The sequence below is a fragment of the Microcebus murinus genome, chromosome 19 (assembly GCF_040939455.1).
Source record: "Microcebus murinus isolate Inina chromosome 19, M.murinus_Inina_mat1.0, whole genome shotgun sequence".
Taxonomy (NCBI): Eukaryota; Metazoa; Chordata; class Mammalia; order Primates; family Cheirogaleidae; genus Microcebus; species Microcebus murinus.
Genome location: NC_134122.1, coordinates 38,505,170 through 38,520,335, shown reverse-complemented (window position 1 = coordinate 38,520,335; position 15,166 = coordinate 38,505,170). Strand labels below are relative to the sequence as shown.

Sequence of the window (15,166 nt, the reverse complement as noted above, 5' to 3'; positions counted from 1 at the left end):
CTGTCGCTGTCCTGTTGGCCAAGACTTCAGTCCTAAAGTCCTAAGGGGTGAGGGGTCGGAGACTAAGAAATCACCCCGTCAGGACTGGGGGCCAGGTGTTGGGAACCCCAAGGCCTTGGGGCTGGGTTTCCGGCCTTGGACAGCAGCAGCAAGTCCCTCACGGCCCGAGATAAGACAAGCTCCAAGGAGTGCAGCAGCTGGTAGGTGTAGAGCAGCCGGGGCCAGGTCACCTGGGCCGGCACCTGCAGGGGGCTGCCGGGAGCCCCTGGGAGAAGGCCCTTCCCCTCCTCCTTCTCCTCCTCCTCCTCCTCCTCAGGGAGGTTGAATCCTGCAGCCAGCACCTGTGAGGAGAGGCCCACGGGTCAGAGAGCAGCCTGGCTGAGAGCCTGTCCGAATCCTTGTTTCTTATATGTGCCCAACAGCTCACACAGGGACATCCGACCATGAGGTCATGATTTCCCTGGACAGCCCCTACTTCATATCTTCCATGATGTCATCATCTCATGTGTCCTATCTGATTTTTCGGTTCAAGAAAATGAAAAGTCATGAAGCAAGATGATGCTCACAGAGCTGGGTCACTCCCCCGGGAGTGCCCTGGGGGTTGGGGTTCAGGAACTATCTCTCTGCTGTTACGGATTGTTGCGGGATCAGAAATGGGCAGGGGGTGACATGGCTAAGTTTCCATACTGGTTGCATTTTCTATTCTCCTTTTATTAAGGGGGAAATTTCTATTTCCCTTTGAAAGGTTCAGGAGGATCTGGGTGATGTCAGAGAGTCAGGAGAAGGGAAGCAACTCTGCTGATGCCGGATGCAGTGCTGGGTGTTTCAGAGCTGTTCTCTCATTTACCACCAACCCCCAGGCCAGGCATGGTGGCTCGCACCTGTCAGCCCAGCATTGTGGGAGGCAAAGGTGGGAGGATTGCTTGAGCCCAGGCGTTCAAGACCAGCCTGAGCAACATAGTGAAACCCCGTCTCTACAAAAAAAAAATAAGAAAAAAATTAGCTGGATATGGAGGCATGTGCCTGCAGTCCCAAGCTACTCAGGAGGCTCAGGTGGGGAGCGTCCTTTGAGCCCAGGAGTTGGAAGCTGCAATGAGCTATAATCATGCCATTGCACTCCAACCTGGGTGCCAGAGCAAGACCCTGTTTCTAAAAACAAAACAAAACAAAAACCAATCCCCAGGAGAAGACAAAGATCAGAGATTATGAGGCAGCTCCAGGGCTCCAGGGCCTGCTGCAGCTGTACACACATGCACACTCACACTCAGACACGCTGCCACACTCATTCACTCACTCTCACACCGCACACATTCACACATGTATGCTCAAGAGTATCTGAAGCATCTCCCTCCAGACTTCCCAACCTGTAGGAAGTGGAGTGTTTTAAAAAAGGTAGCCAATGAGCCTTGATTTGCCGAGCTGGCCCCTGGGAGTGGAGGAGAGGGTGGGCACGCTACCTGGAAGCCGAGGTGCCGCTGCAGGTCCCGGAGGTCCAGCCGCATGGCCCACAGCTGCATCCTCTCAGAGCTGGTCCAGTCCCCCTGGCTCCCCAGCGCCCCCAGCAGGGCATGGAAGGGCCGAAGTGTTGTGGAGAGGAAGCAGAGTCGTTCTGGGTCCTATAGAAGGGGAGGGAAAAGGTCAGGAAAGGCCCATGGGCCAAGGATGACCCAACGTTAAACCCAAACCCCTTCCTACTGGTTCTCATTCCCATTCCATACGCCCACCTCATCCATCCCAGCCCTCTTCTCTCCCTCTGCCCCACTGCCATCCCTATCCCATCCTGCGCTCTCACCCCTCCCCATCTCCGCTGTCCTCGACCTCCACCCACTTCCTCTTCCAGCCTCCCTGGCAGCCCCGTACCTGCTCTTCCCCAGCTACCCACTGCCGCCCCACAGCACTCCCCATCTTTGCCCATCCCATCCTCTTCTCCACCGTCCTGTCCTACCTCCTGCTCACTTCATCCCATTTCTACCCTTATTCCCATTCCAAATCTCAACTCCATCATTCCCCCACCTTTCCATCATATCTCTAATCCATCCTCCACCCTATCCCCTTCCCATGCTGGGCTTCACCCTCCCCCTCTTCCTAACCCCACTTCCTCACTGCAGCTCCATCTCTCTATCCAGCTACACATCCTACCTCACCTAGACACTGCCCCCAACCCATCTTCAGCCCGATCCCCAACTTCATGTCCGCATGCCTCAGCCCCGGCCTGGCCGCTCCGCACCCCACCACACGGGTCTCACTCACAGAGAGGCGGCGCCAGGCGTAGAAGGTCAGAGAGACATTGGGGAACTGCTCTCCCAGGGGCAGGAGGTCCAGGTTCACTCCCGGCAGGTGAGATTGAGCCTGTGGGGCAAGGCCTGTTAGTGGCGGCCAGAGGGGACTGGGGCTCTGCCCACGCCACCCCCAGAGCCACATTAGGGAGACTCACAAAGCGGTGGGCCTGGCCCCGAACCTCGGTGAGCAGCTTCCTGGCGAGGTGCAAGCTGACCGTGAACTCCCTTCGCAGCTCCTGCAGGCTCAGGGGGGGCCTCGGGAATCCCCAGACACCAGCTCGAACCAGGAGCAAGGACAGTAGCAACAGGCTGAGCCCTGGAGAGATGTGGCAAGGGGCAGGGAGGGCGCATGGGGAGCAAGATGAGGAAAGAGCTTGAGGACTCAGAGACGTGCCTTTTCTGAGCCTGCGCTACGTGTGAGCACTGTGCAGGCACGTTCATGGACGTCTTCCCACTGCCCCCTCTAAACCACCAGGGGCTATCAAAGCCACCAGGTGGCATCTCTGCACAGAGTGCCCACCTTTGCAAGCAGACTAGAGGCTGGATCTTGACACCCCCCCCCCACTAACTCCCTCAGCCAAGTGCCTTTTTCAGTGAACACCCTGCACAATTGCATGTGGTAGCCTAGATTTTATTATTCTCCCCATTTTGCAGATGAGGAAAGTGAGGCTGAGTAAGGTTGATTTGCCCAAGGTCAGATAGCCAGAGGGTGGGGGAGCCAGGACTAGATTCCAAATCTGTCCAAATGCATAGCCCATGTGCTTTCCCCAGGAAACTCAGAAGAGGCAGCCACCTGCCCCAGGAGTGGGCACACTCTGTTCTGTTCAGGATTCCTTGGGCTCAGCCAGGTGGCTCTGATGGCTTGAACTGGCTTCTAGGGCCCCAGGGGTGGGTTGGCACTGCCGGAGGCTCTAACCCAGGGAGCCAGAAGGACAGGTTGGTCCAGCCTCCACCAAGGCAGGTGGGTCACTGTGCAGGGGAACCTGCCCAGGGCAAATATACATGTGGGAAAGGGAAGGGTAGGGGGACCAGGAGGAGGGCCTAGAATGGGAGGCAGAAGCTCTCTTTCTCATCCTAACCTTCCCTTGTGCCTCAAGCTCCCATCTGTAAAATGGGGGAGTCAGAATAGCTGATTTCTGAGGGAGCTTCCTGCTCTGCGTTTTCCTGGAAAGAGGAAAGAAGAGTGATGGGGTGGGGGCTCCAGGCAGAGGGCGATGTTCAGCAGTTTCTCCCTCAGGGGGAGGAAATCCAGCAATCAGAGGAGTTACACAATTCTCCTCGAAACACAAACCAAAACTGGCCCCAAGTCCATCCCTGCTCTCCCTCCTGTCCTACCTCTTCCCTGTCCATTCTCAGTCTCTAATCCCTGAGCTCTGCTCCTTGAAATATCTCCTCAATAAAGGTTATGGGAGCTTCTAGGGATACCCACTTCCCTTATGGATCTCCAGAGGAGGCAGGCAATGCCTAAGAGCTTTGCATTCAGCTTCCCTGGCTTGGGGGTACTCTGACCCTCTGACATCCCGGAGACTTAAGGCAGAGTGGGGTTCTTCCTAGTTTTAATTCTTTTTTTTTTTTTTAGTTTTTCTTGAGACAGAGTCTAACTCTGTTGCCCAGGCTAGAGTACCGTGGCATCAGCCAAGCTTACAGCAACCTCAAACTCCTGAGCTCAGGCAATCCTCCTGCCCCAGCCTCCCAAGTAGCTGGGACTACAGGCATGCACCACCATACCTGGCTAACTTTTTTTATATACATTTTTTAGTTGTCCAGCTAATTTCTTTCTATATTTTTAGTAGAGACAGGGTCTCACTCTTGCTCGGGCTGGTTTCGAACTTCTGAGCTCAAATGATCCTCCCCCTTTGGTCTCCCAGAGTGCTAGAATTACAGGCATGAGACACTGCACGCAGCCTTCTTCCTAGTTTTATGTTGCAGACAGAGTGGGTACACCGGGGCCCTGGTGGTTATTGCCCACCCAGAATTTAGCTGAGCCATCTCCTACTTATCCCCTTTTCCTGACTGAGCTCTGGAACCCCCAGGCCCTCTCTCTACCCTCTGTGGACAGTCCTGGGTCCTTGGCCCTGGTCTTTGAAGGTTCTCTCTCCATCCTCCAGCCATTAGCCCCTACCTGGCCATGTTACCTGCTCCTCTGCCTACAACTCTGGTTCTAGCCACTGAGTTCTTCAGCCACAACTGCAGATTGGTCCTCTTTCCAAGCTGAAGACCCTTAACCCCATTAAGCTGCTGACCCTTGACCTCAGTGCACCCCTTGTGCCACTCCTCCTGCCATTCTTCCTCTAGCCGACCCCAGTCCTCCGTCTCCGCCAAGCTGTCTGGCCCCTGCTCATTCACTCCAAACTCTTCATTTATCTGCCTAGCCCTGGTCCTGGTCAAGCTGTCTATCCAACCCTCCCACTCGTGGTAGCCAACGCTTCCCATCCTCTGCCCAGCCCTGGTCAAATCACCACCTATCCATCCCCTACCCCTCCTCCCCATTCATGCTAGCCAAATTGTCCCATCCTCTGCCCAGCCCTGGGTCTAACCACTACCCCATTGCCCCAGGCCCCTACCCCAGCCAGCCTCATTCCCATCCTCCAGCCAGTCCCAGCCCTTGGCCCCATCCATAGTGGCCAAGCTCACCCGTCCTCTGCTCAGTCTCAACCAAGTCCCCACCCTCCGCCCCAGCCCTGTCCTCAACTCACGCCAGCCAAGGTCGCCTGCCATCTGGCCCATGTCGGGGCCCAGCCTCTTTGGCCAGCCATCTCCTGGGTAGGGGGGGTCTTATACTGGGGGCTGCACCCAGTTTCACTTTCCGTCCTGCTTGTACTTTCAGCTTTGTATTCACTCAGTCTTCCCTCCTCGCCACCCCTTGCTAAAATGGGGAAATGTAATTTCCCTTCCCAGAGGGGGTGGGAGTTACGCTGGGGGGTAACGGGAAGCTGGAGTTTCGGTCGATCCAAGCTCTGCACCTACTGCTCAGCTTCCAGGTCCGGCCCTTCACTCAATTCCCCACTCCTGGGTAAGCCACGGGCTCTATGCCCTGGGAGGTCCCAGAGACTCAAACCCCTTCTCATCATCATCCTACGGCCATTTGCAGCCCACTTTCCTTCAAAAGATGGATGGCCAGGTAAGGGAATTGCCCACCAGAGGGGACTTGGGGCTTTGAGTCATCCTTACTCTCTTCTGGTTTACCAGATAGCTGAGGGAGGGGCAGGAGGGAAGTCAGAACTCGATGGTGGCTGGGATGGGTCTTGTACGCAGCAGGCAGAGGCTGAGTCTGATGGCGTCTGGGCTGGGATTGGAGCTCAGTCTGCAACTATGGTCAGGGCAGGATGAGAGCGGGTTCAAGGCCATGTCTGGGACCAGGCTCAGGGCCATCCAGGGTCAAGGGCTCAGTCTCTCGCCAGAGTCAGATATAGGATTAGAGCTCAGTCTATAATGAGGGCCAGGACTCGTTCTAGGGCTGGACTCGGAGCCTAGTCTGAGGCCAATGTCCTGGCTCTGTGTTTGGGGTCAGAGCTATCAGTGACCTGGGGCTCTTCTTGTGGCCTGTCAGGGTCGGGCCCAGAACTCAGTTCAGATCTGGGACAGTGCTCGGTCTGTGGCCAAGCTTCTGAATGAGGCTGTTGTCACCCAGGTGAGGGCGCAGGCTTGGGCTGGGATAAGAGCTCAGTCAGTGACCAGGATCAGGGCTCATCCTGTGGTCATCCTGGGGTCGTGTGAGGTCAGGATCAGGGCTTAACCAGGACCCAGAATCCTCTCGCTGTTTCTGCTCTGCAGAGACCACTGTCAGGGTTGGGTGGCAGCAACCACAGAGCCCCCTTCCAGCATGGCCCTGCCTTCAGCCCCGCCCTGGATTTCCCATCTTCAGGGAGAGGATGGGGTTTCTTGGTCTTCCCCGAGGCCCTCTGCTGCCACTTTCCTTTTGGGACCCGTGGGGTTTCCCTGCTGGGTCCCTGCTGTGAGACAGAAACCAAGGGGGCTTCCCCTGCCTGTTCCCTGCCTCCTCCGCCCCCCATAGGCACTGCTCGCCCGGTCACCAGGGCCGCTAGGACCAAGTGCCAGGGAAGTGCCAGCATCTGCCCTGGGAGCAGCCCCACAGGGCAGCTGGAGAAGGACAGGGATGCAGGGCTGGAGCCTCCCGAACCCACACAGGCATCCTCCGCAGTGCCCCCCAGTGGTGGCAGCTCATGCTCCCACCTCGGTAGCTCGGGCTTCCCACTGCAGCTGGGGTCCGGCACATCCCGAGACTGACTGTGAGGATAGCGGCCTGGCTTGTCTTCTGCACATCCCCAAGTCCTGCTGTCATCCTGGAGGCATGCCACGCACTCAGCCCCTCAGCCACACCGGTCCTCCCTCCACTCTCTCCACAGCCCCTCCCACCCTCTGCCAGCACCCAGAACTGCTATACCTTTCAAATCCTGGACCCGTCTCCCACTCTCTGACCACAGCCTGCGGGCCCTCCAACGCCCTCCCAGGGCTCCCGGAGACCTGTCCCATGCTGTTCCTCTGCCCTTCTCAACCCGGCTGCCATGGATTCTTCCAGGCTCACCCTCACCCTCTTCCAGCTCCAGCAACTTTCCACTCATGTGTCAACAAGATGAGCCACTTCGTACTTCCTTGCCTATGCACAAGCCGTTCTATGCCTGGAATGCCATCCTGCCTTCCCCTCCCCAGCCTTCCCTGCACCCATACCCCTTGTCGCTGGCTTACCCCTGAATGGCTCATTCCTTCCTGCCATAAATCTTGTCTCAAATGGACATATCATATTTTTAAAAATCTTGTTCACTCTAGCCTCACTCACACCATTCCAGCCATAAATATGCCGGGCATACTCCTACCTCAGGGCCTTTGCACTTGCTGTTCCTTCTGCCTGGAGCACTCTTCTTCCAGATACCCGCAAAGCTCACTGTCTCCTTAAGAGTCTGGTCAAGTTGGGCATGGTGGCATGCGCCTATAGTCCCAGCTACTTGGGAGGCTGAGGCAGGAGAATCGCTTGAGCCCAGGAGTTGGAAACTGCAATGAGCTATGATTGTGGCTGTGAATAGCCATGGCACTCCAGCCTGGACAACATAGTATGGCTCTTTAAAAAAAAAAAAATGCTCAAATGTCACCTTCTTACTAAAACCCTGTCCCTGGCACTTTCTATACCCTTCCCTGCATTATTTTTTTTTTTTACCTAGCATCTATATATTTTAGATATCTAATATTTGCCCATTTATTTCTTTTGTCTGTTTCCATGCATTCGAATATGGGTGCCATGAGGGTGGGAATGTTTGCCTGTTTTGTGCACTGATGTGTCCCCAGAAGCTAACAACAGGAGGCTCTTAATAAATCATTGTTGGATGGGCACACTGGCTCCTGCCTTGTAATCCTAGCACTCTGGAAGGCCGATGTGGAAGGAATGCTTGAGGCCAGGAGTTTGGGACAAGCCTGAGCAAGATCGAGACCCGTCTCTACTAAAAATAGAAAAATTAGCCAGGCATGGTGGCGCATGCCTGTAGTCCCAGCTACTCGGGAGGCTGAGGCAGGGGGATCACTTGAGCCCAGGAGTTTGAGTTTGAGGTTGCAGTGAGCTACGATGGCACCACTGCACTCTAGCCCAAGGAACAGAGGGACACCTTGTCTCAAAAAAGAAAAAAAATCATTGTTGAACAAATCTGTTTTCTGCCACAAGTGCCTGATCCAGGTTCTGCTCATGCTCGTGACATGTAAGTTGCCTGGATGGAACAGGTCTGGGACTAGCCTGAGCCCTGGGGTCTCACTGTCAGCCTTGCACTCAGCCCAGTCTCCAGCCCCGTGCTGCAGGGATGGCAAGGGGGCACCTAGGCTGCCGGGCACAGCCCTGGCATCCAGCAGATCCTTGGCAAGAACCCAGAGGGCCAATGAGGACAGTGCCAGAATCTGTCCATATTCTTGGACGAAGGGTCTAGGCCAGTCTCTGACTACCTGGACCTCAGTTTCCATAGGTGGGTCTTGGCCAATGGGCTGAGGCTTGTGGTGGTGCCAGCAGGAAGCAGAAGGGATGTGGTGAGGGAGAGGACTGGGAGAAAGGAAACCAGGAAGCCTGGGCTGTAGACTCCAGTGTGCAGCAAACACTTCTGGTGACCTCAGGGAAGTCACTGGCCTGCTCTGGGCCTCAGTCTCCTCACTGAAAAGTGATAGCAATTTTCCAATGCTGCCATACTATTATGTAGAGAAAGTAAAAGCTGGACCAAAAAGTAAAATAAAATAACAAAAGAAAGAAAAAGAAAAAAGAAGCTTCCACCAATTTTCTGGTTATTTTCCAAGCCCCGTTACAGCTCTGACCCTGTGGGGCAGAGGTTCCCAACCTATGGTGAGTTGTGTAATTATTTCATTATATGTTACAATCTAATGATAATAGAAATAAAAGTGCACAATAAATGTAATGCACTTCAATCATCCTGAAACCATCCTCCTGCCCCTGGTCGGTGGAAAACTGTCTTCCATGAAACTGGTCCCTGGTGCCTAAAAGGTTGGGGACCGCTGCTGGGGGGGGCACTCCATGGGCTTGCATGGGAGTCCTGAGCCCAGGGGCAGAAGTTAGAGGCTTCAGATGTGACATCGAGATTGAATCAGAGAGGGAAAGGCTTGTTCAAGGTCACACAGCAGATCGGTCACAGAATACAGACTGGAACTGGAGTCCTCTGTTTTCAGCTTGGGCTAAGGAGGGGAATCCCTGCACTCTGTGATGTCAGCTCCGTGACTCGGAACTAATCCTGGGTGAAACCAGAATGGCGTGGGGTGAGAGCAGGAGGGCTGGGGGCAGGGAATGCGGGACCAGGAGAGGGTGGGCCATGGCCTCACCTCAGAGGCGCCCAAGCACAGGTGGTGTGACCCTGAGGGTAGGCCAGGAGAGGGTGAGCTGAGGCCCACAGTCCCATCGCTGAGCACTGGGCCTGCCTCCCTTCCTGCACAGGCAGTCACGCCACGCCCGACCGGGACCCCGCCCGCACTTATTCTGCAGTGTGCACTTGTGACAGCAACAGGGGGCCTGGGTGTCCAGCCCTCTCCTGCCCACCTTGGGGGCTGCCCCTAAATGTGGCGCCTGTCATGGGACCAACAGCCCTGGGAGGGTGGGGAGTCTGGCCAGGCCAGGGGAAAAGGGCTTCTCTCCCTCTGCCCCAGTTTATTTTTCTCCCTCCAAGCCTAGGGGGCGCTGTGGCCCTGCCTGCCACTCTCGCAGCCCTGGCAGTCACCTGGCGAGGGCTGAGAGGGAGGAGGGGGTGCTCTTCCCCTGGACGTAGATGGCATGAATCAGGCCCAGGAAGACTGAGCTATGCAGGGGTGAGGGGAAGGTGGGAGCCAGGTGTGGTGAGTGCTGGGAAGGAAGAGTTCAAGCCCAGGAAGCAGGGCCTGCAGAGGAAAAACACCAGCCTGGGGATGAAAAGTCCCGGTTCGAGTCCCAGCTCTGCTGTGCCCTTTCCTCTTTGCCTCTTGGGCAAGACGGCCAAACCTTCTGAGCTTCAGTTTCCCCCTCTGCAACAGGAGGCCCACGCTCCCAACCCTGCCCACCTCTCAGCCTGGATGTGAAGATGAGCTTGGGAGGGGTCAGGGGTCAGGGGTCAGGGCCCTGGCTGGCTCGGGAGTCAGACAGCCCCACAGTCCTCCTTTCAGAGCCCCAGCACTTCCCAGAATGTGACCTTGGGTCAAGACATGTAACCTCCCTGTACTGGGCTCATCTACCAAGTACCAGCTGGGTAGGACTGCTGTGACGATTATGCATATGAAATGGTACAGTGATCTTAAGCAAGTGATTTAACCTCTCTGTGCCTCCACTTCATCATCTATAATGTGAGGACTATAATACGGACTCATAAGATTGGACTTTTTGTTGTTGTTGTTTTTATAAAAACAGGGTCTCACTCTTTTGCCCAGGCTGGAGTACAATGGCATCATCATAGCTCGCAATAACCTCCAACTCCCAGGCTCAAGTGATCCTCCTGCCTCAGCCTCCCGAGTAGCTGGGACTACAGGTGCCACCGCACCCAGCTAATTTTTCTATTTTTTGTAGAGACTGGGTCTCAGTATGTCTCGCAGGCTGGTCTCAAACTCCTGGGGTCAGGCGATCCTCCTGCCCCAGCCTCCCAAAGTGTTGGGATCATAGGCATGAGCCACCGTGCCCAGGATTCCATGAGCTATTATGTGTAGTGCTTAGAACAGGGTGGGTTTTAGCTATTATTAGTAGTATAAGCCCTGACCCACAGGAAATTCTCAAGAAATGTTAGTTGGCATGAATAAATTCAGGGAACGGTTGTTATCCGCCAGGTGGACGGGTGGGGTGGGCTCCACCACAGGTGTCCCTGGAGTCCCAGGGACTTCGCCCTGTACTGCAGCAGCACCCCTGGCAGACACGTCATCAACATCCCTAAGAAGAGGACACAGAATGGAGACAGACCTCGAGCGAGCCCCAGGATAGCCCTGTCGGTGTCTGAGACGGGGACCAGGCCCTGGACATTCATACCAGGTCTTCCAGCGGCCCTGAGCTCCCAGGCTGACACTGGGCCCTGCACCCATGTCAGGGCCCTCAGCCGGCTACTTCTCCAGGGGCTCAGTCACCCCTGACCACCATGTCCCTTGCTTGTCCTGCCCACTGCATGTGGAACACCCAGGTGAGAAGACGGTTTACTCCCCAGGAGTGGGACATGCCCAGCAACACGTGCCCACGCACCGCTAATATTTTTATGCACTGGCTGATCTGTACAAAAGAGTATATACAACATGTGCTCCTGCCCACCCGCTTTGCTTCCTCCTACCTCAGTGCTGATCCTGGGTCCCAACAGGCCGTGATGGCTTCACCAATTCCCGTGGCTCCCCATTTCCCTCTGAGTAAAAACAAAATCCTCTTGAGGGACTGTAAGGTTCTCATGATCCTTGCCATCACTTCTCTCCCCTCTTTTACTCTCTCCCCGGCCTCCTGGCTGCCCTGCAAACACACCAGGTACACTCCTACCTCAGGCCTCTGTTCCTGCTGCTCTCTTTGCTGGGAACACCCTTCCCTGGGCGCTTCAAATAACCAGCTCCTTTCTCCTCCCTCGAGTCTCACCTATTCATAACTGCCTCCTGCCGTCTATGGCTCGGAGGACTGTCCCATCCTGTCCACAACGCTAAGATCCAGACAATAGTCTCTTAGCGTCTCAATTTTTCTACACTGGCCGGGCGCGGTGGCTCACGCCTGTAATCCTAGCACTTTGGGAGGCCGAGGCGGGCAGATTGCTCAAGGTCAGGAGTTCGAAACCAGCCTGAGCGAGACCCCATCTCTACCAAAAATAGAAACAAATTAATTGACCAACTAAAAATATATACAGAAAAAATTAGCCGGGCATGGTGGCGCATGCCTGTGGTCCCAGCTACTCGGGAGGCTGAGGCAGGAGGATCGCTGAGCCCTGGAGATTGAGGTTGCTGTGAGCCAGGCTGACGCCACGGCACTCACTCTAGCCTGGGCAACAAAGTGAGACTCTGTCTCAAAAAAAAAAAAAAAAAAAAAAAAATTTTTTCTACACTTTCTGGGCCCTTCTCAAACCCCTAGAGTCTTATCCAGACCTCAAACCCCACCACCTCATCAGACATCTAGGTCCTGTCGGCAATGTTGATATCAGCAGCTTCTGCTTCCTTCTGATTTTCTGCATTGAGGCAGTGCACCCAGACACGAGAGGGAGAGACAGAGTTAGGGACTGAATACCGAGGTGTGGGAACCATGGTCCTTGCCCACAGGGGCGGCCACACCGAGCTGAGAATACTGGACATACACGTGAAACCAGAGAGAACAAGACGAAGCAGGGCAGAGTTTGTAACGTGTTGGGAGAACCTGACAAGCCACTTTCTGGTCTTTGTTTCTTCACCTGGAGAATGGGCATAGCAATGCGTTCTTCACAGAGTGTGCAGGAGCACATGTGCCCTGGTGGTCCTGGAAACTGGAACATGCTCTTAGTACTGAGAAGGCATAAAGCAAAGATTGTCAACTGGCCATGGGTGGGAGGGTAAGAAGAGCATTGTTTGGGATATAGTTGGCATTTGTCATTTCCACCTGCTCACTCATTCCTCCTTTTTTATTTTTAAAATTATGTTAGAGTTGGTATCTAGCTCTGTCACCCAGACTGGAGTGCAGTGGCATGATCATAGCTCACTGCAGCCTGGAACTCCTGGGCTCAAGCGATCCTCCCGCCTCAGCCTCCCAAGTCATGGGGGCTACAAGTGCACACTGCCATGCCCTCCTCCTCCTTTTTAAGTTTTAAAAAACAAAAGCACAGGATTTTCCTTTGGGGAATCATCTCTCCTCTTTCTCAAAGGCTGCCACTCCCCCATGGTCGGCACAAGATCCAGGACCAGCCAGTAAGGGTGCTCCATGTCCCTCACTACAGTGAACAGTTCAGGGATGGGCATATGACACACTGAGAGTCGGCCCCTGGATTTGCTATAAGAGGCTGGCGCTCGCGCTCTCTCTCTCTCTCTCTCTCTCTCTCTCTCTCTCTCTCTCTCTCTCTCTCTCTCTCTCTCCCTCTCTGCAGATATCACTAAACTGATAGGGTGTGAACTTGAATCTGTTGGAGGCTGCTATAAAGGAAGACCCTGCCTCCGTCTGGAGCTAACACATAAGAGAGTAGAGCTAAGAGCTAGAGAAGACACAAGACTCTTGATTATTATTTATTTTGAGCTCCTAGATCCAGCCATTCCTGAAGCAATTACTTTTTTTTTAATTTCAGCATATTATGGGGGTACAAATGTTTAGGTTAGGTATATTGCCCTCGTCCTTTCCCACCCCAAGTCAGAGCTTCAAGTGCGTCCATCCCCCAGATGGTGCATCTTGCACTCATTATGTATGTATGTACCCATCCCTCCTGCCCCCTCCCATCTGCCTTTCACCCAATGGATGTTATTCCTGTATGTGTGCTCAAGTGTTGATCAGTTAAAACCAATTTGATGGTGAGTACATGTGGTGCGAAGCAATTACTTTTGAAATGTTCAGTTGTATGAACCAATCTTTTTTGCTTAGGCTAGAGTGAGAGTTGTTTCTGCTGCTTGTAGTACATGCTCCCTCCCCCATTTTGATCTACCCTTCTAAATGAATTTCCCAATGTCAAAAATCACAAGCTAGATAAAGAAACCATGATAAAGCCAAAGCGTATCATATAGGAGAAAGAGCACTGTGTCAAAAGCCAGCAGAGAGAGCATTTCAGATGGAAAAGTGTGAAAACAGAGTACTCAGTCAGTATTCACCGAGCACCAACTCAGTATGTCCCAGTCATAGTTCCAAGCGTCAGAGATACCGCAGTGAGCAAAGCTCTGCTTTTATGGAGTTTGTATTAAATAAAATAAATTATAGGCCCGGCGTGGTGGCTCACGCCTGTAATCCTAGCACTCTGGGAGGCCGAGGCGGGCGGATTGCTCGAGGTCAGGAGTTCGAAACCACCCTGAGCAAGAGCGAGACCCCGTCTCTACTATAAATAGAAAGAAATTAATTGGCCAACTAATATATATATATAGAAAAATTAGCCGGGCATGGTGGCGCATGCCTGTAGTCCCAGCTACTCGGGAGGCTGAGGCAGCAGGATTGCTTGAGCCCAGGAGTTTGAGGTTGCTGTGAGCTAGGCTGACGCCATGGCACTCACTCTAGCCTGGGCAACAAAGCGAGACTCTGTCTCAAAAAAAAAAAAAAAAAAAAATTATAACTAAAATGTAACTAAATGGTTACATGTGCTAGGCACTTTTCAACTATTGGCTCATTTTTTTTAATTTTAAAAGTATATATTATTTTATATTATTTTTTACTTTTTTCTTTTTTTTTTTACATTTTTGTTACATGTTAAACTATTGGCTCATTTAATCCTCACAATAATCCTATTACATAGGTACTATTATTCATGTTCATTTCATACAGAAAACTGAAGTCCAGAAAGGTTAAGCGACCTGCCCAAGGTCACAGAGCTAATAAGTGGCAGCTCTCAGATTTGAACTCGAGGCAGTCTGGGTTTTTAAACTATATACCGTACTGCCTGGCATAGCAGCTAGCATTTACTGAGCCTCCTCTATATGCCGGGAACTGTACTAATAGCTTTACATGCATAAACCCATATACAGTAGTCCCCTCATATCTGTGGTTTTGCTTTATGCAGTTTCAGTTACTCGTGGTTAACTGTAGTCCAAAAATAGGTGAGTGGGCTGGGTGCAGTGGTACATGCCTGTAATCCCAGCACTTTGGGAGGCTGAGGCAGAAGGATTGCTTAAGCCTAGGAGTATGAGACCAGCCTAAGCAACATAGCAAGACCCCGTTTCTACAAAAAATTTAAAAATTAGCCAGGCGTGGTGGCACACGCCTCTAGTCTGAGCTACTTGGGAGGCTGAGATTGGAAGATTGCCTGAGCCCAGTGGTTAGTGGCTGCAGTGAGCTATGATCATGCCACTGCACTCCAGCGTGGGTAACAGAGCGAGACTCTGTCCCTAGAGGAAGAAAAAATGATGAGTACAGTACAATAAAATATTTTGAAGGTGGGGCGCGGTGGCTCACACCTGTAATCCTAGCACTCTGGGAGGCCAAGGCGGACGGATCGCTCAAGGTCAGGAGTTTGAAACCAGCCTGAGCAAGAGTGAGACCCCCGTCTTTACTAAAAATAGAAAGAAAATTAATTGGCCAGCTAAAATATATAGAAAAAATTAGCCAGGTATGGTGGCGCATGCCTGTAGTCCCAGCTACTCGGGAGGCTGAGGCAGAAGGATTGCTTGAGCCCAGAAGTTTGAGGTTGCTGTGAGCTAGGCTGATGCCACGGCACTCTAGCCCGGGCAACAAAGTGAGACTCTGTCTCAAAAAAGAAAAAAAAGATATTTTGAGAGAGACCACATTCACATTTTATTATAGTATATTATTATATTAATAA

The 15,166-nt window shown here is 53.1% G+C and overlaps 1 protein-coding gene across 1 annotated transcript; it reads right to left on the bottom strand.

Moving 5' to 3' along the window:
• Positions 1-78: 78 nt before the first annotated feature.
• IL27 (interleukin 27) lies at positions 79-5,034 on the bottom strand. The gene is given in 6 exon segments (XM_012764337.3): positions 79-123; positions 126-341; positions 1,458-1,616; positions 2,251-2,349; positions 2,435-2,595; positions 4,976-5,034. Coding segments are annotated over 6 exon segments (711 nt in total). The 5' UTR covers positions 5,007-5,034.
• Between the last annotated feature and the right edge of the window lie 10,132 nt (positions 5,035-15,166).